The sequence below is a fragment of the Cyprinodon tularosa genome, unplaced genomic scaffold (genome assembly GCF_016077235.1).
Source record: "Cyprinodon tularosa strain WSP-4 unplaced genomic scaffold, ASM1607723v1 ctg1142, whole genome shotgun sequence".
Classification (NCBI taxonomy): Eukaryota; Metazoa; Chordata; class Actinopteri; order Cyprinodontiformes; family Cyprinodontidae; genus Cyprinodon; species Cyprinodon tularosa.
Genome location: NW_024037940.1, coordinates 44,048 through 70,869, shown reverse-complemented (window position 1 = coordinate 70,869; position 26,822 = coordinate 44,048). Strand labels below are relative to the sequence as shown.

At 35.7% G+C, this 26,822-nt stretch overlaps 2 protein-coding genes across 4 annotated transcripts; both read left to right on the top strand.

Annotated features, from left to right (window-relative positions):
• The first annotated feature begins 417 nt into the window (after window positions 1–417).
• LOC119796096 lies at window positions 418–9,778 on the top strand. The gene is made up of 7 exons (XM_038304503.1): window positions 418–480; window positions 726–805; window positions 1,326–1,456; window positions 1,697–1,814; window positions 1,927–2,028; window positions 7,441–7,554; window positions 8,469–9,778. The coding sequence occupies exons 2-7, from the start codon at window positions 757–759 to the stop codon at window positions 8,747–8,749; spliced, it is 795 nt and encodes a 264-aa protein (XP_038160431.1). The 5' UTR covers window positions 418–480; window positions 726–756; the 3' UTR covers window positions 8,750–9,778.
• Window positions 9,779–21,014: 11,236 nt separating this feature from the next.
• LOC119796086 (butyrophilin subfamily 2 member A1-like) lies at window positions 21,015–25,580 on the top strand. Of its 3 annotated transcripts, none has more exons than XM_038304467.1 (6): window positions 21,015–21,090; window positions 22,388–22,476; window positions 23,298–23,639; window positions 24,263–24,550; window positions 24,622–24,741; window positions 24,932–25,580. In XM_038304467.1, exons 2-6 carry the CDS (start codon window positions 22,404–22,406, stop codon window positions 25,399–25,401), a joined length of 1,293 nt encoding a protein of 430 aa, XP_038160395.1. In that variant the 5' UTR covers window positions 21,015–21,090; window positions 22,388–22,403; the 3' UTR covers window positions 25,402–25,580. The 3 variants fall into 3 exon arrangements, with proteins under 3 accessions (XP_038160395.1, XP_038160403.1, XP_038160384.1); XM_038304475.1 differs by having other exon boundaries at window positions 21,019–21,246; window positions 22,404–22,476; XM_038304456.1 differs by having other exon boundaries at window positions 21,020–21,246; window positions 24,932–25,579.
• Window positions 25,581–26,822: the final 1,242 nt, after the last annotated feature.

The window sequence follows — 26,822 nt, the reverse complement described above, 5'->3', positions numbered from 1 at the left end:
CCTTCATAAAAAAAAAAGAGTAACATCTATATTGTTAGTAGAGCTCACAACTATATGAAAAGTGAGTACAAGGAAAATGTCCTGACAAAAAACACCTCACTTTTTTGGTTAAAAACTAGTTATGGTCCTCACTCTGATGTAAGAACACACATCCCCACCATAACACACACACACACACACACAAACACACTCCCAGGTTTAATCTCTCATTCAAACGAGTATTAGTTCACGCACACACATATATGAAATTTCTGTTCTGTGAGTGATTATGTGTATTCTGGTGTGTGCATAGTTTTAGAGGTGCTTCTGAGAGTGGAAATATAGTTTCTATCCTAAACGGTCTGCCATATATAAACTGCTAGAAGAAAAAAAACAAACTATTATGGACACACCTACTTTTTTGATAGTAAACAGAGACCAAAGTCCAACTCAAATCAACTCCTGTAACAGCTTACTCTGGAATTTACCTTTGCAGAGGAGGTAAGAATGTATCTTTATTAGTTATTCTATTGTAGTATATATATTTATATTTTATATGTTCATTGGAAAGTTTCAACTACCTTACTTGGATATTAAATGTTCAACATTTTGTAAGTAAAAAGGACAATTAAAAATCTACAAATTTTTATCTAATGTTAACCTTGAAAATATATCTATTTTCATAAATATAATGCAAAGTCAAACATTATTTTGTGTTGTGTTTTTCATGTGCCTTCAAATTGCAGCAAAATAACCATTCAATCTCTTCCAATTACCATGGCTTATAAAACTGCTGCATTGTTCTTCACATTCGCCACATGGATACGTAAGTCCAATAATGTGTGTGTGTGTTTGTGTGTGTGTGTGTGGGTATGTAAGTGTGTCTGTATAGCATTCAGAATGAGGACCATTTTTCCAGTTTCTATATTAGATTGAGGACCAGTTGATGCAGAGTGAGGACATTTAGCTGGACCTTACAAGGTATTTTGCTAATGGTTAGGTTTAGGGCTAATGTGTCATTTGGATTAGGGTGAGGTATGCATTGGATATGGTAAGGTTTAGGGTTAGTTTTAGGGTTAGGGCATAGAAAGGGTAAAAATGACTGAAAATCAATGTAAGTCAAGACATACATATGGGAGTCCTCACTACATATAGCAGAACAAGTTTGTGTGTGCACGTATGTAGGTATATATATGTGTGTGTGTGTGTGTGTGTGTGTGTGTGTGTGTGTGTGTGTGTGTGTGTGTGTGTGTGTGTGTGTGTGTGTAGAGAGAAAGAGGGAGCATTGTGTGTATTGTTTGGATTTCTTTTAATTTTTTATCATGATGTAATTTCCTCATTGTCAGAGTATGACCGAAAGATGGAAGAAAGATGGTCACAGAGACATGAAAACATAGATTCGATGAATATATTCATGGAACAGCAGTGGATTAGTATTAAGAATAAACAAGAACCCCAATCACAACCTGAAAAAAAGGTAAGAAAAAAAAAATAAAATGAAAGAAAAAAAAAATATATATATATATATAAATATATATATATATATATATATATATATATAAATATATATATATATATATATATATATATATATATATATATATATATATATATATATATATATATATATATATATATATATATATATATATATATAAGGTCTTTCAATCCTCGATGGATATTACAGATAATTTAGAAGAATCTTTTTTTTTTTCAGAATATTACAACTTCAAATGAAATGGAGCGATTTCAATTTACATCTGCAGTCACTCTCCTAAGTGGTTCCCTCTCTCTTGACATTGTTTCTGTCATTCTACTCATTCGCATGGTTGGAGGTGAAGAGTTCTCTATCAAGGTTAAGTGATTAACCTATACTTTATTCAGAAAAAAAACACATAACTAAAAGAATTTATCTGACTGTTGTGATGGTAAATAAATATTTTTCAGTCGATCTACTGGCATCTTTCTATGAAGTGGTTCCTCAACTCTCCCTTTTTGGCAACATCATCTGGGTGTCCTTAGCCATTTATGATACCACCTTTAATAAATGTAAGTATAAGTTCCCATTAAAGTATTCTTTTTTACTTTTCATGGCTAATAATTTTTAAAGTAGGGTAAAAATAATTTGTGTTACTATAATTTGTGTAAGCTGTCTTTGCAGTCTTTTATCCTCCGTATTACCCTCCAAAAGTTTTCTTGCACCTTTAACTTAGTATGCCTCTTTTCTCTAAGTCTTTAATAAAATCAAATTCAGACAGTTACTTTCACAAATTTTACGAACTAGTAGGAGTAGAACTGTGTTTAATTAAATGTCAACATGACTCAAGTTTTCCTTTAAAAGGCGTAAGAAGTTTTTAAGAGAACATAACTACAAAACCTTGAAGACCTGTCAAAAGTTTTGGGGCCTCCTGTATAAAATCTGCCTTTGCACAAAAACATTCAATTCATTTTTAACTCAAAACTTGATATGTATAAAAATGAACTTTGCATTAAATTGTGTGGTATTTATTATGCTAAGACAATTTGCAGCAGCCACACAAATGTTTTCAATCCACAGCAAAAAGATAAAAAGCACAAAATCTTAGCTATTGCAGTGAAATGTGGCTCTCTTCATTTAATTCAGACAAAAAGAGTAAAAATCTGATTATTTGACATGAGATTGAGCTTTTATTGTTTAAACTTGATTGATGAATCTGAAACAAATGTATAATCAGACAACAATGGACATATCTCAAAAAGCATGGAAACGTCCTCAGTTGGATATAAACTGTAAATATTCCTACTTCTAGGTCAGGGAAATGTGTATCGGTCTATACGTGGGGGAGCATAAAACCACTGTATATTGTTAAAGGCACACTTTCATTCCAACAGAATAAAGGTGGCGAATCAGCAGAGTAAGATGTGATAATTAACAAGGTGAACAAGATGGAGACAGTCACATATCCATACAATGCTGAGCCATGGTGTAAATGTGCAAGAATGACAGCCTTGAAACTGAAAAACATTGCTATTTGAAAAATGTGGGAGTTGGGAGCGCCCAGAGAACCTGCTGACCTGCTGGTAGTTCATGATAAATTGCCTGTTAGCTGGCTTTGGTGGTCCAGCATCACAGAGGGATACTAAGTAACCGAATTATCCCTATGTGTCAAAGATGTTTTTTTAGATGGTGCTAATTGATTGGTTGGGTATTTAATAGTAAACCTGAACCATACCCATCATAACCATAATATAAACTTCTCTTGTAATTAAATAGACACAGATAAAATCACAGTTTCATTACGGGGGTCAATTTCTACATGGAATCAAAACTATGAGTGCAATTATACTGCTGTAAGGCATGGTGTGAAAACTTTGCATTTGCATTAGTAAATGGAAAGCATTTTCATTGCAAACACTTTTTCCTAAGCTTTATTCAGCCTTAGTGCTACGACAGCACAGCAGTTCAGTGTGCTGCCCAACTTCCAGGAGCTCCTCTGAGACAAAATAGAGAAGTGTTGAGATCAGACTCTCAGGGCCGGATCTATCAAAGGTTTGCGTGTATAAAAACGTGAGCTATTTCACTGTGCACGCTAAAAAATGTACAAATTGATCTATCAACAGCGTGCTAAAAGGATTTGGTCTTTAAAACGTGCTAAATAGCGCCTCTTATCCATTTAGTACTTTAGTACTAGTACTGCAATGAATATGCAATATGGGGCGTTTACACGCTAAAGTGCGTCTTGTGGGAGGAGAACATGTAAATATATTAATTTAGCACTCGCAAAGTGATTTATCAAACATGAAAGCAATTTTGCTAACGGTATCTGACTCTATATTTAACACGTTTCAAAAGAAGGTGCAAATGGTCTGTATGCGTAATTGCGCACACATGGCAGCGGTTATTGTCGCAAGAAGGAGACATGGAAATAAAGGCAGGAGACGCAGAGAACGCATTTTTTCACTCCGTGTGAATATTTTTGCAATGAACGAGGAAACGATCATCAAAACATATCGTTTATCCAGCATTGCCATTTTGGAGCTGTTGGGGGAACTCCGAATGGATTTGGACCCAGCCACAAGGAGGATCCACGCAATACCAGATATCACAAAATTCCTTGCAACGTTGCACTTTTTTGCATCTGGGTCATTCCAGCGTACGGTTGCAGCGAGAGCTGGGATCTCCCAATCTCGTTTTTTCAGAAGTGCTGTCCGACGGGGTCGGGGTTCTCCCCCTGCGCCTGTGGAGCAACGTGCCAAATGCTGCGGGGATCTCATCCACAGTCACAGGCCAATACAAAACACCTGTTTGTTTTTTTTTTGTTTTTTTTACTGCAGCACATACCACCTTAGGGAATAAAGGTTGCCAATTTATATATATATATATATATATATATATATATATATATATATATATATATATATATATATATATATATATATATATATATATATATATATATATATATTTATTTACTTATTAATTTTTTTTGTTGGGGGTCACTGTAAGATTTAAATTTCTTAATGCACTAGTTTGTACAGACTACAAACTACTTTGCCGCAAACCACAAAACGCGCAAAACCATCATTTAAATAGGGCGTCTCCAACAGTTTTGCACCTTCCACCAGTTACGCAATCACTCTTGTTAAATCACCCGCAAACCATGGTTCAGCCCCTCGCGCAAAATTCCAGTTTGCGAGCGCAAATTACTGCACGCAAAATTGGATCTTGATAAATCCGGCCCTCAGAGTTTTATCTGGTAGCCTGTACTTATATAATAAGTCATAGGACTCAAAAGAGCTTTAATCTACATTCAGTTGTTCACCCATTTATGCACTGATTGTGGCAAGCCAGTGGGGCATACTGAAAGAAGCAAGCTGCATACAGGCAGCATTGGACCTATCAGTAGGCAATGTGAAGTCTCTTACCCGATAAAACAATGACAGAGACAGAAAAAGCTTAAACTAAAGCAGCAACTAACTTTCTGGTTGCAGGAAAACCCCCTGCATCATATGTCACGTCTATAGATGGAGCAAAATACTGCTGCATGACTCTTAACTAAGACCCATATGTTTGATCAGATCTCCCCAGTTTTAAGCTTAATTTGCTGATTGTCAATTAATTTTAGGATTAATTTTAAAATAGCTTGATATTGTGATCCCAACCCTTATCAATATGCTCAGGACAAATCTGAGAAGAAGGTGCAAACTCGCTGACTGAATACAATTAAATCAAAAGAATAAAAATGAGACCAATTACAGCAATACTGTAAAACTTTGGATCCAATATTAGCTTAATTTGAGATTGTTCAAATAATTTTTCAAGTCAATGTTTAGCACTTGGTCCATATCGATGCACTTTGTGGTCTGCTATTTAAAAAAATCAGTATTTGTTGGCCTCAACGATCTGGGACTTGTTGCTGTTATCTTTGCAGCAGACCATCTGAGGAGTAGAACTTAAACTATTGAATGTTTTCCACCCAGTTATCTGTTTTCTATACCCTACCAGCTTCTCCTTCAGTCTTGTTGTAGAGTGAGTTCCTGTCCTTATCTGAAAAAAGTGAAAAGCCCTTTGGGAAACTCCTCCAACTCCCATTGTCATTGTGACACAGCACACACAAGTGAACACTGCACACCATGAAATTGCATTTATGCCTCACCCGTGCAAGGGGGCAGCCCTCAATGGCGCCCCAAGGGAGCAGTGTGGCAGGACGGTACCATGCTCAGGGTACCTCAGTCATGGAGGAGGATGGGGGAGAGCGCTGGTTAATTACTCCCCCCACAAACCTGGCAGGTCGGGAGTCAAACCGGTAACCTTTGGGATCCAAGTCTGACACCCTAACCGCTCACCCACGACTGCCCAGACTGCCCTCTGTCATTGCATGAAATGCAGCCAGCAGACATTGCTAGTTGCTATTCCATTAAATAATATTTTTAAACAAATCTGGAGTTTGCATCCCTCATTTTGCAGGAAAGGTAATCTGCAAACGTACCATGAAGCTCAAACCCCTGCTTCAAAACGATGACGCTAGATAGAGCAAAAGTTCTAAGTGCTAGATGGCTCCATCAGATTTACACTTAAACTGTTTTACAGAATTCACCATCTGACAAGGCTTTTTTTTTCTGAAGATAAACAGCAAGAGAAAGTCAGACTTTTTAAGGCTCTTTTTACATAATTACTAAGAAGACAGTAGCTACATCCGTAGGGGGAGGTTACAAACTGCTTGGTCTTGCTGGCAAACTAACAATTATAGGCTGCATACTGTCTGTAATACAGGTTTGATTTGAATTTATTTATTTATTTTTTTATCTAAGCTATTTAAAAACCTTTCAGTAATAAAAGTGAAATTACCATAAAGCTGATATATACCGGTATGTGAAATCTATGTTAAAAGGTTTCAGGTGCTGTTACGTAAACAGTTTGCCACAAAATCAAATCTATTATTAGAATTGCAAAAAAACTAAAATCTAGTGATAGATTTAAGAAAGAAAGATTAATGATTCAGTAGAAAAAGGTCTCCCTCGAAAAAGAGATTTTATCTCAAGGGACTTCCTGGTAAAATAAAGGTAAAATAAAATAAATAAATGTTTGAAGAAATTAAGAGATTAATAAAAAATTATTAGACAAAGGAGAAAAAAATTGTTTTAACAAGCTAAAGTGTTCCCAATCAGTTGGTTTCAAAATAAGAATATAATCAAACATATGTATAGATAAGCTTTAAGAAACTAATATCACTAGCCAGTTATTGATACAATTTAATAGAGCTGAAAAACCGCTCTATCAAAGTTACTCTCTGTGGGTACAGCATAGAGAAGAAGAAAATCTTTCCTCACACAGCAGCAGAATGCTACAAAACATTTGCAATCAATAGCATAGTATAGCCATCTATCAGGTCTATACGATAAATATTTCCATCACTGACTGAACAGTGAGGAAAAAATACCACGTCTGTATGCTGAGGTCTAGAAAAAAGGATTCTGTCTATTTAAAAAAACCCAGGCAGTAAATTGAATGAACAAAAACCGAATGCGTTTCAGACACTTTGTGGCCCGGATGATGACGCTGTAGTTCCTCCCATATCCCCCGATCCAATCAGGACTTGCCTTAGAGAGATACAGCCACTTTTGAATGTATATAATGCCTATTCAGTAAAACTGTTTAGCGATAGCACCACCCCTTTGCCAATCTGATAAGTAAGCACACACAAGTTTATGGATGTAAAGAAGCTTGTTAAAAACCATGGGCAGTAAATGTAGTTAAAAAACGTCATTTACCCATGTGCATGCACGTCTCTTTTTTAATGTGATAACAACTTATTTCACTTATCCTTTAGTGTGCAAAAGAGCCAAACAGTAAATACTGTTTAAAGAGGTTTCTTGAGTCACATATCTATTTTTCCTAGGCTGAAAAACAGCAGTGATATATTTGTAACAGTACAATAAAATTTGAATTTCTTTTATTATATCATTCTTATTTCTCCATAGATTGCAAGTGGAGGCAGTCCACAATCCAGGACACTGAGGCAAGAGGAGGTCAGCAACAACCACTTGTTCCTAAAAACACCCATGAAGACTGCGCTGGAATTGAGAATGAAGATGGTAAAACTACTAAGTCATCTGAAATATTTCTATATTGAAGGGATGAACTAGAATAAATTTTTCCGTTTAGTGATTATAATGGGGTCAGTTACAGAAATAAACTGATGCATTTTCAGTGGAAGGAGATGAAAAATCTAATTTCTACTTGTCCTTGTACATTAGAGTATAATCAGGGCTGTATTAGAATCTTTAATGTTGGTTTACAACTGATGTTACATTATTTTTCCCAACTGAATACAGCTTAATAAATAAAATACCTTGTGCAAAGACTAAAACAATGACTATTAAAATTTGCTTTGATGACAGATTGCTAGACATAAATAGAAATACAGTTGGAATAATATAATTTGTAAATATATTATATAAAATGCAAGTTATTAAGGATTATCTCAAACAATAGTGCATAATTTTCAGAGAAAAGACCTATAAAACATTTTTTTCATTCTTATTATTCTTTATCCAGTTTTGCAGCATTAAAATGATTCTTTTTCTCCTTTTTGTAGCAAGAGATGAAAGTAAAAAAAAAGTAAGTCAACTGAGATAATTATAAGTTAAAGACAACTTGATTGAATTCAGATCATTTTAGTGGCTTTAAATATAGGGAAATACATATACATTTTCTTCCATCTGACTGTCAAGAGACATTATATTATTTTTTTTTAATTGGTACAATTAAGATAACTTCTGCAAAGAAAAAAAAATATGACTATTGGAATTTGCTATGATGATAAAGTGATACACATACAGTTGACATACAAACATTTGATAATACATAGGAATAAAATGTAAGTTGTCAAAGAATACATGAAACAATACTGAATAGTTTTTCAAAGAAAAGAATTACAAACCTTTTTTTGTATTCGTCATCATATTCTGGAACCTTACATTTATTCTTTTTCTCCTTTTTCCAACAGGAGGTAGAGACAGGCTGAATAAAGTAAAAACACAACTAGAAGAAAAGAAAGCTCATCTGGACAAACAACTCCAAGATGTTGACAATAAAAGAGAGGAAAATAAAAAGGAACTTCAGTCGGTGGAGGAGAAAATAACTTACAATGAAGCTGATGACAAGGAGATGTTTTTAAGGAAAAAAGAAACGTTGCTTCAGTCACAGTGGAAACTAGATGAGGAAAAGAAACATTTTGATAGACAGCGGCTTGACATAGAGAATTTTCTGGAAACTCTAGAGTTTTAGCTAACATGAATAGAAAATTACAACAATAAAGGGGTTTAAATCAGAAGCAAAGAAATAATGCTAATGGTCAGTGAGCTTTTATAGAGCTAAATTTATATAGGTCTAACCTCAAAGTCTGTTTAGTGTCTCAGCTACAATTTCCTATTTGTACCCCAGAGCCCCGTTCATTACTAAAGAGTTTTCAGTTAGAACCTCCTGATTAAGGTCTTGAAAGCCATTTGTTTATTTTTAGAAATTTCAGATTTCTGAAACCAATGGATTTTTTGGAATTAAATGCAAAGTTTTTTTTATTATGCACCAAGATCATGGTATTTGTGAATCAATTTGTATGTTGCTGTTTTGTTATTAGTTGACTATAATTTCTGTGTTTTACTCTCTTTGAATAAATACTATGATAACTTTTAAAATTCTCAGATCTTTTTAAAAACTTCTGCTCTGTAGAATCGTTGGGTTTTGTATGGATTTATGATATTTAAATAATTTTAGACTGCAATATGTTTTTATTGTCCCAGCTTCTCCACAAAGCCCTCAGGGTAGTGGCTCAGCAGGACAAGCTCAGGTCCTGGCTCTTCTCCTCAAAGCCCTCGGGGTTTTGGCTGGGAGTGCAGGGAAAGCCAGTTTTAACTCCCGTGATCCTGGCTTCGAGGAGAAGCCAGTTTAGTTCTGCAGTTCTCGTGGTAGCAGCCTGCCTTTTCCTAGGGTCAGAACTAAACAGGGGGAAGCAGCTTTCAGTTTCTATGGTCCTCACATCTGGAATAAACTCCCAGAAACCTGCAGGTCTGCTGCTACTCTCAGTTCTTTTAAATCAATTCTAAAGACCTTTCTTTTTGATGTTGCCTTTCTCTAAATGACATTCATTTCTTTACTATTTAATCTCTTATACTGCACTGTATTTTTTTTATTCTTGTTTTTTATTCTTGTTTTTATTTTTAACTGTTTCTTCTGTGTTTATTATTGTTATTTATTTTCTTAACTGATTTTATGTAAAGCACTTTGAATTGCCCTGTTGCTGAAATGTGCTATACAAATAAAGATGCCTTGCCTTGGTACCATGTCTTGTCTCTGTTGCTCTCAATCACTGAGCCCGCCTGTCTCCATCTGAGCGTGTCTGTCTGAGCTCGCTGCTGGACTTATTGTAACGCCTTGGAACCCTGCCTGAATGCTCCGTGGATTCCTGGATATGTCAGTTCCTGTTTGGATCATTAACACATTACACCAGTTCTTCCGTCTTTGCACTGGCTCCCTGTTCATTTTAGAACTGATTTTAAGATTTTATTGTTTGTGTTTAGAGCCCTTAATGGGATGACTCCTCAATACATCACTGACCTCGGGTTAGGGTTAGGCAAGTGCTCCGAGGTCTAAGGGCCATCTTCAGTTAATAGTGCCTAAGACTAGGCTTAAAACCAGAGGTGACAAAGCCTTTTCTGTAGTTGGCCCCAGACTTTGAAATACTTTGCCCCTCCATATACGGACTGCCTCTACGGTGGAGTGTTTTGAGCAATGGTGTAACTTTCTGAAGGACTGGTGTGGATATGTCCCCACCAACTTTGGGCATGGGGGGGACAGTCCCCACCAAAAATGTCTGGGGTTAGGTGCAGCTAACTGTGTTCAGAGCGTTTTCAGTCCGTGTTTTTTCCTCGCTCTGCCGCTGCTCTCGAGTCCCATTTCTCTGTGAAACATCATCAGATCTGAGGCTTTGGGACATTTACTGCATACAGAGTCACTACGAGGATGAGAAGGGATGCTGATATGGCAAGCCAATTTAACATACAGGTGCTGGTCATAAAATTAGAATATCATGAAAAAGTAGATTGATTTCAGTAATTCCATTTAAAAAGTGAAACTTGTATATTATATTCATACATTACATACAAACTCATATATTTCAGATGTTTATTTTGTTTAATTTTGATGATTACAAATGACAACAAATGAAAATCTCAAATTCATCATATCAGAAAATTAGAATATTACTGAAGACCAATAAAAACAAAGGATTTATAGAAATGTTGGCCAACTGAAAAGTATGAACATGAAAAGTATGAGCATGTACAGCACTCAGTATTTAGTTGGGCCTCCTTTGGCCTGTATTACTGCAGCAATGCGGCGTGGCATGGAGTCGATCAGTCTGTGGCACTGCTCAGGTGTTATGATAGCCCAGGTTGCTCTAATAGTGGCTTTTAGCTCTTCTGAATTGTTGGGTCTGGTGTATTGCATCTTCTTCTTCACAATACCCCATAGATTTTCTATGGGGTTAAGGTCAGGAGAGTTTGCTGGCCAATTAAGAACAGGGATACCATGGTCCTTCAACCAGGTACTGGTAGCTTTGGCACTGTGTGCAGGTGCCAAGTCCTGTTGGAAAATGAAATCTGCATCTCCAAAAAGTTGGTCAGCTGCAGGAAGCATGAAGTGCTCTAAAACTTCCTGGTATGTGGCTGCGTTGACCCTGGACCTCAGAAAACACAATGGACCAACACCAGCAGATGACATGGCACCCCAAACCATCACTGACTGTGGAAACTTTACACTGGACTTCAAGCAACGTGGATGAAGTGCCTCTCTTCTTTTCCTCCAGACTCTGGGACCTTGATTTCCAAAGGAAATGCAAAATTTACTTTCATCAGAGAACATGACTTTGGACCACTCACCAGCAGTCCAGTTCTGTTTCTCTTTAGCCCAGGCAAGACTCTTCTGACGCTGTCTGTGGTTCAAGAGTGGCTTGACACAAGGAATGCGACAGCAGAAACCCATGTCTTTCATACGTCTGTGTGTGGTGGTTCTTGAAGCACTCACTCCAGCTGCAGTCCACTCTTTGTGAATCTCCCCCACATTTTTGAATGGGTTTTGTTTCACAATCCTCTCCAGGGTGCGGTTATCTCTCTTGTTTGTACACTTTTTTCGACCACATCTTTTCCTTCCCTTCGCCTCTCTATTAATGTGCTTGGACACTGAGCTCTGTGAACAGCCAGCCTCTTTAGCGATGACCTTTTGTGTCTTGCCCTCCTTGTGCAAGGTGTCGATGGTCGTCTTTTGGACAACTGTCAAGTCAGCAGTCTTCCCCATGATTGTGTAGCCTATAGAACTAGACTGAAAGACCATTTAAAGGCTTTTGCAGGTGGTTTGAGTTAATTAGCTGATTAGAGTGTGGCACCAGGGGCCATCAATTTTGAACCTTTTCACAATATTCTAATTTTCTGATATGATGAATTTGAGATTTTCATTTGTTGTCATTTGTAATCATCAAAATTAAACAAAATAAACATCTGAAATATATGAGTTTGTATGTAATGTATGAATATAATATACAAGTTTCACTTTTTAAATGGAATTACTGAAATCAATCTACTTTTTCATGATATTCTAATTTTATGACCAGCACCTGTACTGTCTGTTTCGTCTGAACTAACTATGGCAAGCGTTTTAACATAAATTCGCAGCAACACCCAATGAATTTTAACTGGCAGCTACTTCCATATATGTTTAAGTAAAACTTAGGAGACGGGTTGGTTAAAAAAAATCAGAGATGCCACTGAATAATCCGTTAGTTACACATACGGAACTTTTTCAGCTAAAAACGGCAGCTGATTTTACATTTATATAAGTTAAAAAAGCTGGGCTTCTCAGGACCATACCCAGAGTTACAGATTAAAATGAACAAATATCTGTTTTTTTTTTTCGTATTGAACAGAGAATCAGACTGCAGAGCTTTTAGAGTTCCTGAAAATTATTTTCTCTGGAATCGTTATATTGGTAGACAGGTTGATAAATCTGTTTTTAAGCAGAACAGAGACACAAATAGGGACAGCTGCAGATTTAGAGGTGAAACAGATTTACTGGGATATGCAACATGCAATGAAATGCATTGCCAAGTTTACAAGAAAAAATATGCAATGCTATAATAAAATTGAACATATCTTTTTGTCTTTTGTAGTTCAACGAGACTCAGAAAGAGCTGCAACCCAGAGACAGTCAGACTCAAAGGACACAGACTTAAAATTAAAATATAAGAAACCTACAAGAATGAAAGCACAAATAACAAACAAGTGTATAAATGATTTATGAAATATAAGGTTCAACATATAGACTTTGGCCATCAATGACATTTGGGACAAATTTCTGAATTACATTTTGCTGCTTGTGAAGGAGGATAATCACTGATGCAGCTTAAAGGGAAGCCATGCATTGATGGATGGATGGAATTGAAGATGTGTCCATACTAGGGATCCATGATATATTGATGTTGGCATTGGATATCGACTGTTATTCATCATTTTTTATACATTAATGTGCTTTAGCCCTTTATAAAACAATGCACTAAAGAGGGCATCTGTCTATAACTATATATAGCACAAATGTATTGTTGCACTCTTGTGTTCTCAACAATAGTAAAGCATTCAATAAATATATGTTTGAGCTAATTTTTGGAAAATATAAACCCCATTGAAAGCATTGGGGTTGAGTAGGTGTAGGTCCATCAACCACTATCCTTAGAGCGCCCCCACCAACTTTTATCGCAAAGTTACTCCCTTGGTTTTAAGTCTCGTCTTAAGACCCACTTTTACCCTTTGGCCTTTAAAAATGTGTAGTTGGGTGGTCCTCTGTGTCCTTTTTAGTTTATTTATTGTTGTATTGTGTTTATGTATTGTTGTGTTGTTGTTTATTATTTGTTATGTAAAGCACATTGAAAACTTTTTTCTGTTGTTAAATGTGCTATATAAATAAGTTGGATTGGATTGGATCAGAACCCCTGATCGGGCTACGGACTCCTGGATCTGAGAATAGTCCGGTTCTGAACTGTTTCCCTGACCTGGATCGGTCACGTGCCTGCTCGCTATGGTCACCGAATCAGGGACACTCTAGATGGCTCAGCACCGCATGTTGTTGGCAGTGCATCAGCTGATCCTGCCTCACCCATGAGGAAGGACTTAATTGTTGAACCAGGTAAGTGACTCATAGGGATAATCATCTTTTGTCTAATTATCGTGGTCACTTACCTGTGTGTCTCCCACAACCAGAGCGCCAGTGATGGGTGATGCTCCGCTTTCCCCCTGCAGTTGCTGCAGTTCCGCTGATCCACAGCATCCCGTTTCTGTTCTCTGTTTGTTCCGTTTCTGTTTGTTGATTTTTGTCATTTGTCAGGAAACCTCCTCCATGAATACTGGGTCAAATGGTCTTGTGTTATGACAAATTTAGAGCAATTGAATTTTGTACTCCAATTTTTGCTGATAAACTGTGGGAGATAAGCACAGGCACTGTCTTGACCCTGACAGAAATTTTGCATCTGTCCAATAAAATTAGGATAAACTTGTTTGCTATTTTTTCAAATTCCAGTTCATAAAGAGTAAAGAAAAACTGAGAGCAAATGCTTTCTTGTCACTAACTAAATCATGCACTAAATATATATATATTTTTAAAATCAATAGAGCATAAACATATATTTTTTTTTCATTTTGTTTTGGGCTCTTACACTATTTTTGTGTTTATGAGCTCTATCACAAAGACCTCAGCCTGCTGGACACCGGACACGTGAGTGCTGGCTGTATTTAATAAACAAACAACGTAACCTCTATTATCAATTTAATAATAAATTCATCAAAAAATAAAAGTTAGAGTTGAAACTGAATGAATATCTTAAATAAAACACCAGTGTCCTTACGTTAATTAAAAATGTCCTCATAAAGCCCATCAAAGGCAGATGGCAAAAAAGAAATAATCCAAAATGAAAGGAGAATGTTCAAATTATTTATCACTCTTGGCAGGCTTCCATATTAGAACAATGAAACTCTCAATTTTTTATTAATGCCCTACCATCCACACTTCTGGTTTTGCTAAGCCTCTTCGCTCTGAGTTTCATTGTTCCTAATGATTTTCATTTTTGATACATCATGAAGTAATTAAGTACATCATTGTGTTTTCATTACACAGACTAGCATCTTAAATTAACATATATTTTTGTGTTGGTGCCAGAATCAAAAGAGTACAGATATTTGATACCTGCTGCCACTGACAGACAAGAAAAAAATAAATAAATAAAATGGGAGCTGTGGTTGAAGTAGAGCTCTAAACAGCTTTGGTTATAAGCAATAAGTCCTTTCCAGTCTCCCACAAGTTTCGACCCATTCCACTTTGCGTACCGACGGAACCGCTCCACTGAGGACGACATTTCCTCCACTCTTTGTTTGAGCCTAGCACACCTGGAGGAGGACAACACCCAGGTGCAGATGCTGTTCCTGGGCTTTAGTTCAGCTACAGTGGTTCCTGGTTGGAAATGGACACTTCACTCACGCTCTCCATGTTTCACGAATTGCGTGAAAAACATGTGACTACTATAGCCACTAGGTGGCAGTCTGAGTCCATTTCGGCGTCCCATGAGTCAGGATTAGCACTAAAAGTCCCAGAGATACGAGAATTTTCGTCAGCCTCCAGTCCCCCCGCGGTACTTATCAACTCATGAATCCCTTTTCAGATGTAAATGCCCCATTAGAGCTGTGGCTGGAGAACAAATCCACCCCCTTCAGTTTCGGTTTCAGCTAAAGTATCTCTCTTTGAGTGTTTTACCTTAGAGCAGGGGGGAAAAATCATATTTGTAATTAAATATAACTAGGTCTACGTCATCAGGGTCGCCAACACCGCAATGATTTCAGCGCAGCCAGCCGTGCAGCGATCAGACAATAACTGATCTGTACAATAAAAATAGCTGCATGAGCTGGAAAGCTGTAGAAAGCAACAATATTTATACAATAATGACAATTTATACGATAATGACCAGTATTTACAGTATTTGGGGGGAAATATAACTCAGGCGATCTCTCTTCCACTGCAGACATGCAGCCAGCATTGCAAGACTGCAGTAAAGTTGGCAAAAATATTAACAGATTTGGCTTTTCCGGATTAATAACTCGGCAAATTATTTATTCTACAAAACAGACACCACAGATCAAATCAGATTCAAATCTTTTTTTTAAGCAAACCTGTAAAAACCCAATTTCTAGTTCTTTCGTTTTTCAAATTAAATAAAAAATTAAAATCTGAGCATTTTAGTTTATATATATATATATATATATATATATATATATATATATATATATATATATATATATATATATATATATATATATATATATATATATATATATAATACCTTTCAAAAACTATGAGTGTTTTTAAAATCTAGTGATTTTTTGAAAGAAAATAAAAGAATAAAAACAGTTAAGCATTTTAAAAGCATCTTTACAAAAAAGGAACATTACAGCATTTTTTAAATAAATGATTTATTATGAGAACATATCATTTCACCATTTATTGGGGGGTAATTAATTGAATGCTTATTTATTTATTGAACATGTATCTATATATGTGTTTATTTAGATTAGATTGGATAAGATGATTAGATGAGCTTTATTGATCTCACAGCGGAGAAATTCACTCGTCACATATTGGCATAGAAGTTACTGAAGGTGCAAACAAGGAGGAAAAAGGTGCATTAAGAATAAGCAATATAAATACCGTATATCCAGGTATATACAGTATATCAAGATAAATAGGATTAAGGTGCATGTGTACATGTATCGCACACAATGAAAAACAAAACATCATACAATCCGGATGGCTTATATACAGGGGGAGAAATATCGCACATTCAACATATTGTTCACAGTCAATAAATACAAAACTATAATGTAGCTGCACAGTGGTTTTTACAGGAGTTATTGTTGTTATAGTGCATTATTATGGAGTCTGGTGGCAGCAGGAATGAATGACCTGCGGTAGCGCTCCTTCTCTGACTAAAGGAGCTGCTCAGCTCCTATTTTTATACATGGGAGAGCTGTTCCTCCATATACTTAAAAAATCTGAACATCCTTCTGAAAACATACTTTTTTATCAGAGGATTCGACAAGTTTCAAAATCTCTGAAGATAAGGCCACGGTGTGGTAGCGACAGGTGGCTGCTCTTCTCGCTCTGCTCCTGTCTCCTCCTCCATCCTGTGTGTGTAGTCACTAACTGATTTAAAAACGGGTTTGTCATAATAGCTGTAAAATAGGCTTTACAGTCACCTAGCCAAAACCCCATCAAGGCTAAACATTTAAGTGATAAAATCTGTTAATTTTGTGAGTCTGAACGTGAAATGTTTTTTACTATGGCTATTTTTTTTTTTTATTACAGACCAAGCACACAAACTCTCGATGGATTTTAATGAACACATTTAAAGATTAGCTAACTCAAAGCTGTCAACAGCACTTATATTTCACAAAACTAAAGAAAATATATTTTCTTACATACCTTTTTGAACAACTTTGGCTTATCTTAATGAGGAATCAACTTTGGATATGATTTTAATTTCAAAATCACCAGCCGCAGTACTGTCTCTGTCGCCTTTCTCTGGTTGCGCCTCAGTCCGTATCCCCGGCTCCAACTTAATTAATTTTATTTTTCATTAAATAATAGAGATGCAGATAAATAGAAATAAACAGTTCTCAGATAAGATCGGAAGTGTATCTATAACTACGCAACCATTTTCATGAAATAAAATAATGCAGTCACTATGTTAAATTAATTCATTAACTTTATTTTAATCAAAAACAAAATAAAATAGCACAATATCATACCAAGATCCCCAATAAACCTGCTTTTCAGTTGACTGCAGGCCCACAAACATCACCTTTAGCACGGCAGAGCTCCCAAGCGCCACCTGGTGGTTGTCCGGGTACATTGCAGTTCTTTTGGAAATAAAAAATCTGGCCTTGGGAAATACATCGTGATTCACGCAGGAATCACGCAGGAAACCGTCCATTTCCAACCAGTACCCACTGTATGCTGTTCAATGCAGCGAGGAATGCTTTGATCTTTATATTGGAGAAACCAAACAACCTCTCCACAGACGCATGGCCAAACACAGAACAGCGGCCTCCTCTGGACAAGACTCTGCAGTACACCTACACCTTGTGGACAAAGGACATTCTTTTGAGGACCAGAATGTTCACATTCTGGATAAAGAAAATAGGTGGTTTGAGAGGGGCGTGAAGGAAGCCATCAACAGAGGTGGGGGAGTCAGATTCCAGCTTCCAAAAGCGTACAATTCAGTTATAGAGATGATCCCTTCCAGGTATCACCACACCCCCCACCCCATCACAGAGGAACGAAGTACCTTCTCTCTTCAGCCGGTGAACAATACCTCCTTTAATGACTGACCCTTAACAATCATAGACAGGTTTCAGGTATTACAGGAGACAATCCCCCCTTTAACGACAATCCCCCCATAACGACCAACCTTCAGACTCATAGACAGGTTTCAGATATTACAGGCTAAAAATGGAACTAAACGACCCACTCGTTGGTTTCAATTTGCATGTTTCCAATCAATACAAGGCCTTGTCCATATAAAGACTCAAACTCACTGCTGATCCAGACATTTGAATTGAGAAAGCTTTCTAGAGGGGAAGCGAAACGTCTTCAAACCTTGGAAACCAAGTCCAGTGGATTGTTTTTTAAACTTTTACGGAATTTTATCAGAACACCAATATCACCTTTGCATTGGCAATTAAAAATATAATAAAACACTGCTGACATTGCAACTTTGTAAGGAAAATGTCTTCTTAACCCCAATCTTGTTCAATTTTTACAATTTCATTGATATATTTGTTAAACTTTGTTTTTTTGCAAAGACCTAATAATTTCCAGTGCCAAGTTTCAGAGAGAATGGCCTACTATGAGTAGTAATCATCTACTCTGAATAGTTCATCCTCACTATATTTAGTGCTTTCGGTTGCAGTTAATCATATAAATACACTCAGTGTCTAATCAACTCATGTCGTCTCTGGGGTACTGATTTTGTTGTGGTCAAGTCTATCCTAACAAGTAATGTCTTTTGTATCTTGCCCCACTTTTCCATTCTATTGCGGTCCATTCTCATTTTTGCTGTCAGGTTCCTCCATCTTCATAAGTGGAGCTTTTACTAAATGTTTCCTCTCAGTATTTTTCAATATTCAGTCTGTAACATATAAGATGTTGATATTGTCCCCCTTATGACTTTTACTAATAGTGCCTTCTTTCCTTACTTGGACCACGTACTCTGCCTTCAGCTGGGACAAAGGTTTAGGAGATCAGTCATATGCTCATTTTTTTTCTTTTGTACACATTCATTTGTCCACCTATTTTATTTAACACATACTTTGCAGATGGAAGTCAGGTTCTAAGCTGTCTGTTCTTAAGAAATTCTGCTGAAGAGAGTCCTTATTTCAAAGGTGATGTTCTATAGTTTAGGAGACCCCTCCTGTGTCAGCTGGAAGATCCTCTTTACAATCAGCACTTGCTTTTCCACTAAGCCATTTGACTGTGGAAACCGTGGACATGAAGTGATATGATCAAATCATGACTGCTGAATTGTGGACCATTATCACTCACCACAGTTGACGGGATTCCAAGTCTGGCAAATATGCATTGGAATATTTGCTTCTGTCTGAAAGTCGTACCACTTCATGGTAGGTTGAGTAGTAATCTATAACAAATAAATAATCTCTTCCTGACAGATAAAACAAATCCGTTACTCCAGGGGCCAGCGGGTCTGCTGTGCACACACAACATGGCATACATTTTAACGAATGCTGTGTTTTTGATGCTTCCAGACAGAAGCTAAAGTTACGACCAGTATGAAAGGCAACTCTGGTGGTAAGTAGCTAGTTTTATATCACTGGCTGTGCTCAATGTGGTTCCTAGTAAATCATATGCTATTTCTGGGAATAAACCAATTTCCTACCTCTCTTTGGGGTTATTAAACATGCTACAAAGTTAATCCGCAGTTCAGGGTGCGATAGAAAGGTGACACTGTTTTATTTAAATCAGTGGGAGATGAGTTTATTTCCCAAAATTGTACAGTAATGCTTTTTCATTAAACAGAGGCCTTCTAGATTTAGACGACTGTGACGAGACGGGTAGCCTGGCTGGTTCAGACGCTGGCAGCTCCCATTCACTGCCTTCTGTTTTCGCTGAGGCAGGCAGAAATAGAATGTACCAAGCGAAGGTAGACAAATGTTACCGTGCACTTACCAAGTTTATTGTTTCACAGAATCGATAAGGGAATCGGAATCGTGAAAATCTTATCAATTCCCAACCCTAGTGCCTGGCCTGCATAAGAACATTTCTCTTAACTTTGTAGTTGTGATATTAACCTAGCTGCTGTTTACCAACTACCAAAATAGAGACAGAAAAGGTTTGCAGTCACTGCTGATTAAGTATCATGTCTGCTAGGAAGTCTGTTGCTCATGGGCTACTCACGCTCACCCTATGATGCGGATGATACAGGTTCGATTACCTAGATACCACTGCTTATAAGTAACTTACAATTAACGTGTGTCATCATCACATAACTTACCTGTAACTGTAACCTGTAACCCACATATGAGCATATGCTAGCATACTTGCTGTATGTCAACGTGTGCCAGAATGCCTCAGCGTGCTAATAATTTATACAAAACTTACCAATTACTTATCCAAAGTATGCCAATGTTTTTGCATTTTTTTTTTTACCTATGTATATATGCCGGCTATATTGTCAATGTGTGAAAGCACCATTTACCCTTCTTCACTCCTCATGCATGTTTTCCCTTGTGTATTCTAATTTTGGTTCCCTGTTTATTATTTCTGGATTCCTGCTTCTGTTACCATCTACCTCTACATTAAATCAACAATAAATCCTCTCTTCATGTTTGTATTTGGTGCTCAACTAACTTCCATTAAACTTGACAGTCATAATGTAACTGACAGGTTTAAATTGAAAAAGGGCAGTTGTCATTTAGCACAGAATTTTAACAATCTGTAAGTTCCATAAACTGATAGTAAAAAATGCACTTTCACTTATTTATAAAAGTATTAAATTGTTGTTTATTATATGAAATGATTTCTGTATTGAAAAGACTTGATTTGGTTCCCTACAGTGATCTGGACAAGAATGAAAAAGTTGGCTGGATCCTAAGGACTCTTTCCTCTAGATAACCAACCTCTAAGCAGTTAAATATTAACTACAACAAGTTTTCTTTCATGTTAAATTTTGAGGAACAAGAAATGGTTGGAATCAATTTACTTTTGTTCTAAACGCATAAATTGACAACTGTATTTTAATACAACCCTACACATTTCTAAGAGTATCTTATCCATACAGCAGTAAAACTTTGCGTAACTGTATAGCTATCGTAAATCTTTTTTTTTTCAGATTGAGTCTGTTTAATGATTGATTGGTTTTGCTCTTTACACCATAATAAAATAATAACAAGGATCTCAATCCTAGTATGAACTTGAACCATTTTCCAAAGGGTTTTGTTACACAGAAGAGTAGTAAATAATAAAGGGTGAGTAAGACATTTATTTGATTCATTTGATGTGTGGATAATTTTAAAAAGGTGTTTAATTAGCACGTTAACAAAAAAAGATTATCTATATATAAAAAAATCTTCCATCTGAGGACTTTGACTACATACCTCCCAGAGAACAAAGGACACTGCAAGGTATTTCAAATCATTCTGACAGCATATTGTCTGTTTGCTGTATTTCAGCAAGTTGTTTTTGTGTTTAACAAATTACAGCTACATATATTTGTAAAGTACGTGATGTTGAATTAAACATTAATGGCCTGAAAATATTCCTGTCAAAACTGTTATTGGATATTCTTTAGCTGATACATGTTCAGGAAGTTACATTTTTTATGACCTTATCAGTCTCTCTTGTCAGCGAAATCTACACTGTATTTTTTATTTTATCTTTTTCTTTTGAGCTTGAATGTGTTTTGATTGGCAGAGCTCCTTCCAGGGCTAAACACATAATTTAACTCAGGACTCCTGACTTTGGGCCATAGCAACACATTAAATCTATATTACACTTTAGTTTTGATACGTTACACTGTTCAATATGGTCAAACATGTCTACTGTCTAATCTGCTAAAACGTAGTGTTATAGATTTCATGTACTGCATTCTAAGTGTTTTTTTTTAAGTTAAAGTTGTGTGTCTTCCTTCTTAAGAAGAAAGAAACGTTTTTTTTTTTTTTTTCATATTGTTGTTTTGTTTTATACAATAAGGGTGATGTTGGACCCAGGGTTTTATTTGCTGTTTCACTATAAACTTCACAAGGTAACCTTGTCTTGAAATTTCCGAAGTAAAGATAAAGATTTTTTTTTTATTATTATTATAATTATAAATGTGTACAAAAATGGGTCTCAGTTCCTTCTTGATAAAGTGGTGTCAAACAATTCTTTCAAAGGTCATTAGAATCATCTTTGTTGCTTTGCATTGTTCTTCATATCTGTCAGCTTAAAAGTAGAAATGTGCTAAAATGGTGGTTTCATCTTCTTTTTCTAAAACAATGCATTGTGGAAACTAATAGGCTCTTAAAGCAGGTAAGATGCGACGGTTGCACCAGGGTTAAACCTCAACCACTGTTATGACTGTGGCTAAATAGGAAAGATGTAGATTAATATGTTTAAAAAAAAAACAGTTGTAATAGACATTTGGGCAAATGCAACTCTGTCTGTTCATAGCAAGCCCTGGACAGTTTACCATAAGTGGACATTTAATCAGTTTAAAAAAATGCAGGTTCTGATTCTTAGTTAGTTAATATTGTTCCAGATTTGAAAGTTATATGTGTTTTTCAGTTTTTTTCTCTTCAAGATGATTCACAAGCTGGATGGACAAGTCTTTGGATGCATTTACATCTTTCTGCTTTTGCTACAACCCAGAGAAGGTGAGTTCTTTACAGGTATTTTGCATGCCAAGTCAAAGTCATCTATTTCAAAAGTAAATTGTAAAATTTTTGTCTGTTAAGTTAGGCCTGAAGACAGACAGAACACAGGCTTGACAGAAACACAACACAAGCAGTCTACATTTCATGCATTTAATGATAAAATAATTTCAAATGTAGTTAGACTCTGAGAAAACTTCTGGACATGTCTGCTTCTTAACACTTATGCAGTTATTCACTTAATGAAGAATTCACTGCCACTGTTCTGCAAAAGTGTTTTAGGTAGTGACATAAGGAATCCATGAAATACATATTGAATAAACAGTACTTACAGTAATGCAAAAGTACCTGCAACAAAAAGTACCCAATATAGAGCTACTCAGTCTATAGAGCTATTTCTCTTTAATTCCAGTTCAGCTCTCATTGATATTTAGCTGTTGTTAAAACATTGTTTGTCTTGTATTAGCCTGTTGGCAAATGAGAGCCAGAACACATTTTACAATAGAAATAATTAGATGTGAGATCAAGAAATATAATAGATTACAATAGAACATGACAAGAGAATATAATACAAGATGCTCTATAAAATATCTTAGCTTCCAAAAGAAATACAGTCTCTGTTTGTTCATTCTGCCCTGATGAGAGATCTGAGTTGTCCAAGTGAGGTCAGGTAAGATGTACCAAAGTAACTTGATGCTCTCATGTATGTAGAAGGAAGAGTGCTCAGTGTTTTCTCAATAGCTTTACTTATGATAATTTCATCGAAATTAACCTTTTTTAGCAGGCAAAGACGTCATTAAATATATAAAAAATATATTTTTCAGGTCAGTCACAGGAGACAGATTTGTCTCAGACAGTAAAAGCGATGCTTGGGGATGACGTTGTTCTGCCGTGCCAAGTAAAACCTCCTGAGGACCCTACTCAGACTACAGTGGAGTGGGGGAGACCAGACCTAAAGCCCAGATTTGTGTTTGTTTTGCATAACCAGAAGGAATATATAGCTGACCAAAACAAAGTCTATAGAGGAAGAACGTCACTGTTCAATGACAAACTGAAGAATGGAAACGTTTCACTGAAACTGTCTAATGTGAGACACTCTGACAATGGAAAATACAGATGCTACAATCCGAAAGAGAAAACAGAAAGCTTTGTTGAGCTTCTTGTTGGTAAGTAAATTTAACACTGTGCATACAGAGAAAATACATTTTTCACCTAATCAGAATGAATTGTTCTAAACAAAACAAATTAAAGTTTGAAATCCATTCTTATTTGAAGTCAGGTCAGCGTAAAGCCTCAGCTGGGCCCGGAAAGAATATGCACTCTCTCTCTCTCTCTCTCTCTCTCTCTCTCTCTCTCTCTCTCTCTCTCTCTCTCTCTCTATATATATATATATATATATATATATATATATATATATATATATATATATATATATATATATATATATATATATATATATATATATATATATATATAATATGAGGTTTTATTGTGTAGGATTGTGATTTAATTTACCAAAAGAACTTGACCTAGTTCTTTTATAGCTTTGTCAACTTAGTTTATTCAAAAAAAGGGGAACTATAATGTGAGCTAGTTCATTTTTATATGTGTAAACTGAACTTTAATCTGGTTCTTTTTAATTATGAACTGGCACAACATTGGCTATGTAGCAAGTACATATCTGTTGTTTTTTTCTAATTGCTGATCATGGTATTGTTCCTAACTAATATATTTATAAACATTTCATAAAAAGTTTAGATAAAATATATGTTTGTTTTCCAATTATTAGGTACAATCTCTTCACCTCATATAAGTTTATCAGGACTTGATAAAAGCAGCAGTGGAGTGATGTTAGACTGCAGCTCTGCAAGCTGGTATCCAAAACCGGAGATTCTCTGGCTGGATGGTGAAGAAAACATCATGTCTGCTGGATCTGCAGAGAAAATCAAAGGTCCTGATGGTCTCTACAGTGTCAGCAGCAGAGTGACTGTGGAGAAGAGACACAACAACAATATCACCTGCAGACTGACACAGAAGGATATCAACCAGACCAGAGAGACTTACATTTATGTTCCAGGTAGAAAATTTAAACACAGTGAGGATAAAATACGATACTATTTTTAACTGTTTTGTTTTTGGCTGTTTTAGATGGTTTCTTCATGGCCCAGCCTGATTGCTCTGTTTGTATCAGCTTTAACATTATTTTGGCCATTGCATTTGCTTTTGGAGCTGTCTTTCTTATCTGGATGAAGCGAAAAAGCAAAAATAGTAAGAAAAATGTATCTCATCAATCTATCATTTAACTGTACTCTACAAATATGCTAATGAAAGTTTTACATTTGTGAAGAAGAAACTTATACTAATTTACATAGTAAAAGTAAAGTAAGTAAGTTAGTAAGTACTTAGTAGACAGAACTTACATATTATCCTAATCTTATTGTACTCCTTGTTTCCACAGCAAAAAAGAAGATATCAGACGAATGCAATAAAGAGAATGAAAAGCTTTTGACTAAAGTAAAAAACTCTAACACTGAGAAGGAGATACAAAAGAGCTATGAGGAACAGAGAAGGATCGATGAGCAGATTGAAGCATTAATAGAGATGTCTAAATACCTGGAAGAGCAGAAAAAACAACTTGCTGATCAAAAACAAGAGGCAGAGAAGATGGTTGAGGGAAATGAGGGAAAGCTTAGGGAAGTTGATGAAGACATAAGAAAGGAGAAGACTATTGAAAAGAAAGCACAAGGTTACTTAATACTGAAAGGAATCATAACAACGAACAATCAGGGCCTGCTTGAGAGAATGAAAGGTCATCAAAATGTCGAACTGATGACTGATAAACTGATGAATAAAACACAGGAGGAGGTTACCAAGCTTAACGAGAGAAAGATGGAAATAGAGAATCACATTATGGAATTAAAAAGCTAATTGATGAAGACGATACAAACGAATGACTCTTGAGAAGTAGAGATTTATCATGTTTGGCTTTATTCTGCATCACGATATAAGAAAAGGCTTCAACATGTTTAAACAAAGCATAAACATGGCAGACTTTAAAACTATTTCGTCCTTATCTAAACTCACTTAAGACAGTTTAGATTTAGTTTTTTACTAATCTGACAGTAGCTACAGAAAGTTTGGTCCTCTAAATACATTTCAGCGGACAAACTCAGAACCATACTTTGAAAATGCAAAATTCAGTGTCAACTATATTTTTTTGTTAATGTTTTTTTTTTTTTTTTTTTTTTTACTGAAAAAAATGAATAAATGGTTTTAAAAAGTCACATTGAATATATTTCAAAATAAATCCACAGAAGATTAGTAACCATCCTAATCTTTCTGGTTTCATGCAACCTATTCTTTTGTCTGCACTTGTCGTTTTTTATTTAAATTGCTATGTGGATAAAAAAAATCTAATCCTTTGGGAGTTTTTCTTTAACAGGTGACAAGTCATTTAAGTAAAACTTGTTATAGTGAACATCAGCTTAACTTTTTGAACCATTTCTTCCTCTAAGATTTACATTCCTGGACTAACATGTTTACTCTTTCAGAAGAAAAATGGAACGTCTTTTGCTTAAAATTGAAATGATTATTAGGGTTAGGGTTTTCTTTGTTTTCCCAAAGAATTCTTCATAGGCATTTTTACCAATAAAAACAAATAAATATATAATATTCCACTGTTTTGTACAGATTGCATCATTACTGTAGCAATGGTTCACCTGATTTTTAAGATTTAGTCTCCAATCAATAAATAAGTCTCCAATCCCTATATTATCACAAAATAATTGTTATTCAATAAAACATATGGTTATATAAGAAATAATGTCCTTATAACATCAGGGATATTAACCAATAGCTTTATATTGTGATTGCTTTATAAAATATACCTAAGAAATCATAATGCCTCTTGCATAATTAACTTTCTATAAAATCATACGTAAAAAATAGTATACACTCTTTTGTTGTAGAGGCTGGCTTCACTCTTGTTTTAGTTCTTTTACAGGCTCATGAGTTTATATTTCAAATGACTTTAGGTTTTTCCTACCACAATCTGACATGTCAATTTGTATTGAAAAAATAGAGATTTTGAATTAGTTTTAAAGATCCAACATGACAGTTTTTTCCTGTTCTTTAGGTAATGAACCAGAATTTATGCCCATAGGTGATAGTACAACCATAGACTGACCAGTAAATCTTGAGCTTTGTTTTTTTGCTCATCTATCTTGACACCACAATCGACCCGTGCAGTGTCCGCATTATAGCAGCATCCACAACATCCATCTATCTATCTTCTGCATTTTCTCATCACGCATGAACAGCACCCTAAGATACTTTAACTCAGGCAGGGA

Coding starts and splice junctions, on each gene's coding strand:
- LOC119796096 (XM_038304503.1), top strand. CDS start 757: ATGGCTTATAAAACTGCTGCATTGTTCTTCACATTCGCCACATGGATA. Junction 806..1,325: donor CACATTCGCCACATGGATAC/GTAAGTCCAATA, acceptor CCTCATTGTCAG/AGTATGACCGAAAGATGGAA. Junction 2,029..7,440: donor TGATACCACCTTTAATAAAT/GTAAGTATAAGT, acceptor ATTTCTCCATAG/ATTGCAAGTGGAGGCAGTCC.
- LOC119796086 (XM_038304467.1), top strand. CDS start 22,404: ATGATTCACAAGCTGGATGGACAAGTCTTTGGATGCATTTACATCTTT. Junction 23,640..24,262: donor CTTTGTTGAGCTTCTTGTTG/GTAAGTAAATTT, acceptor TCCAATTATTAG/GTACAATCTCTTCACCTCAT. Junction 24,551..24,621: donor GACTTACATTTATGTTCCAG/GTAGAAAATTTA, acceptor TGGCTGTTTTAG/ATGGTTTCTTCATGGCCCAG.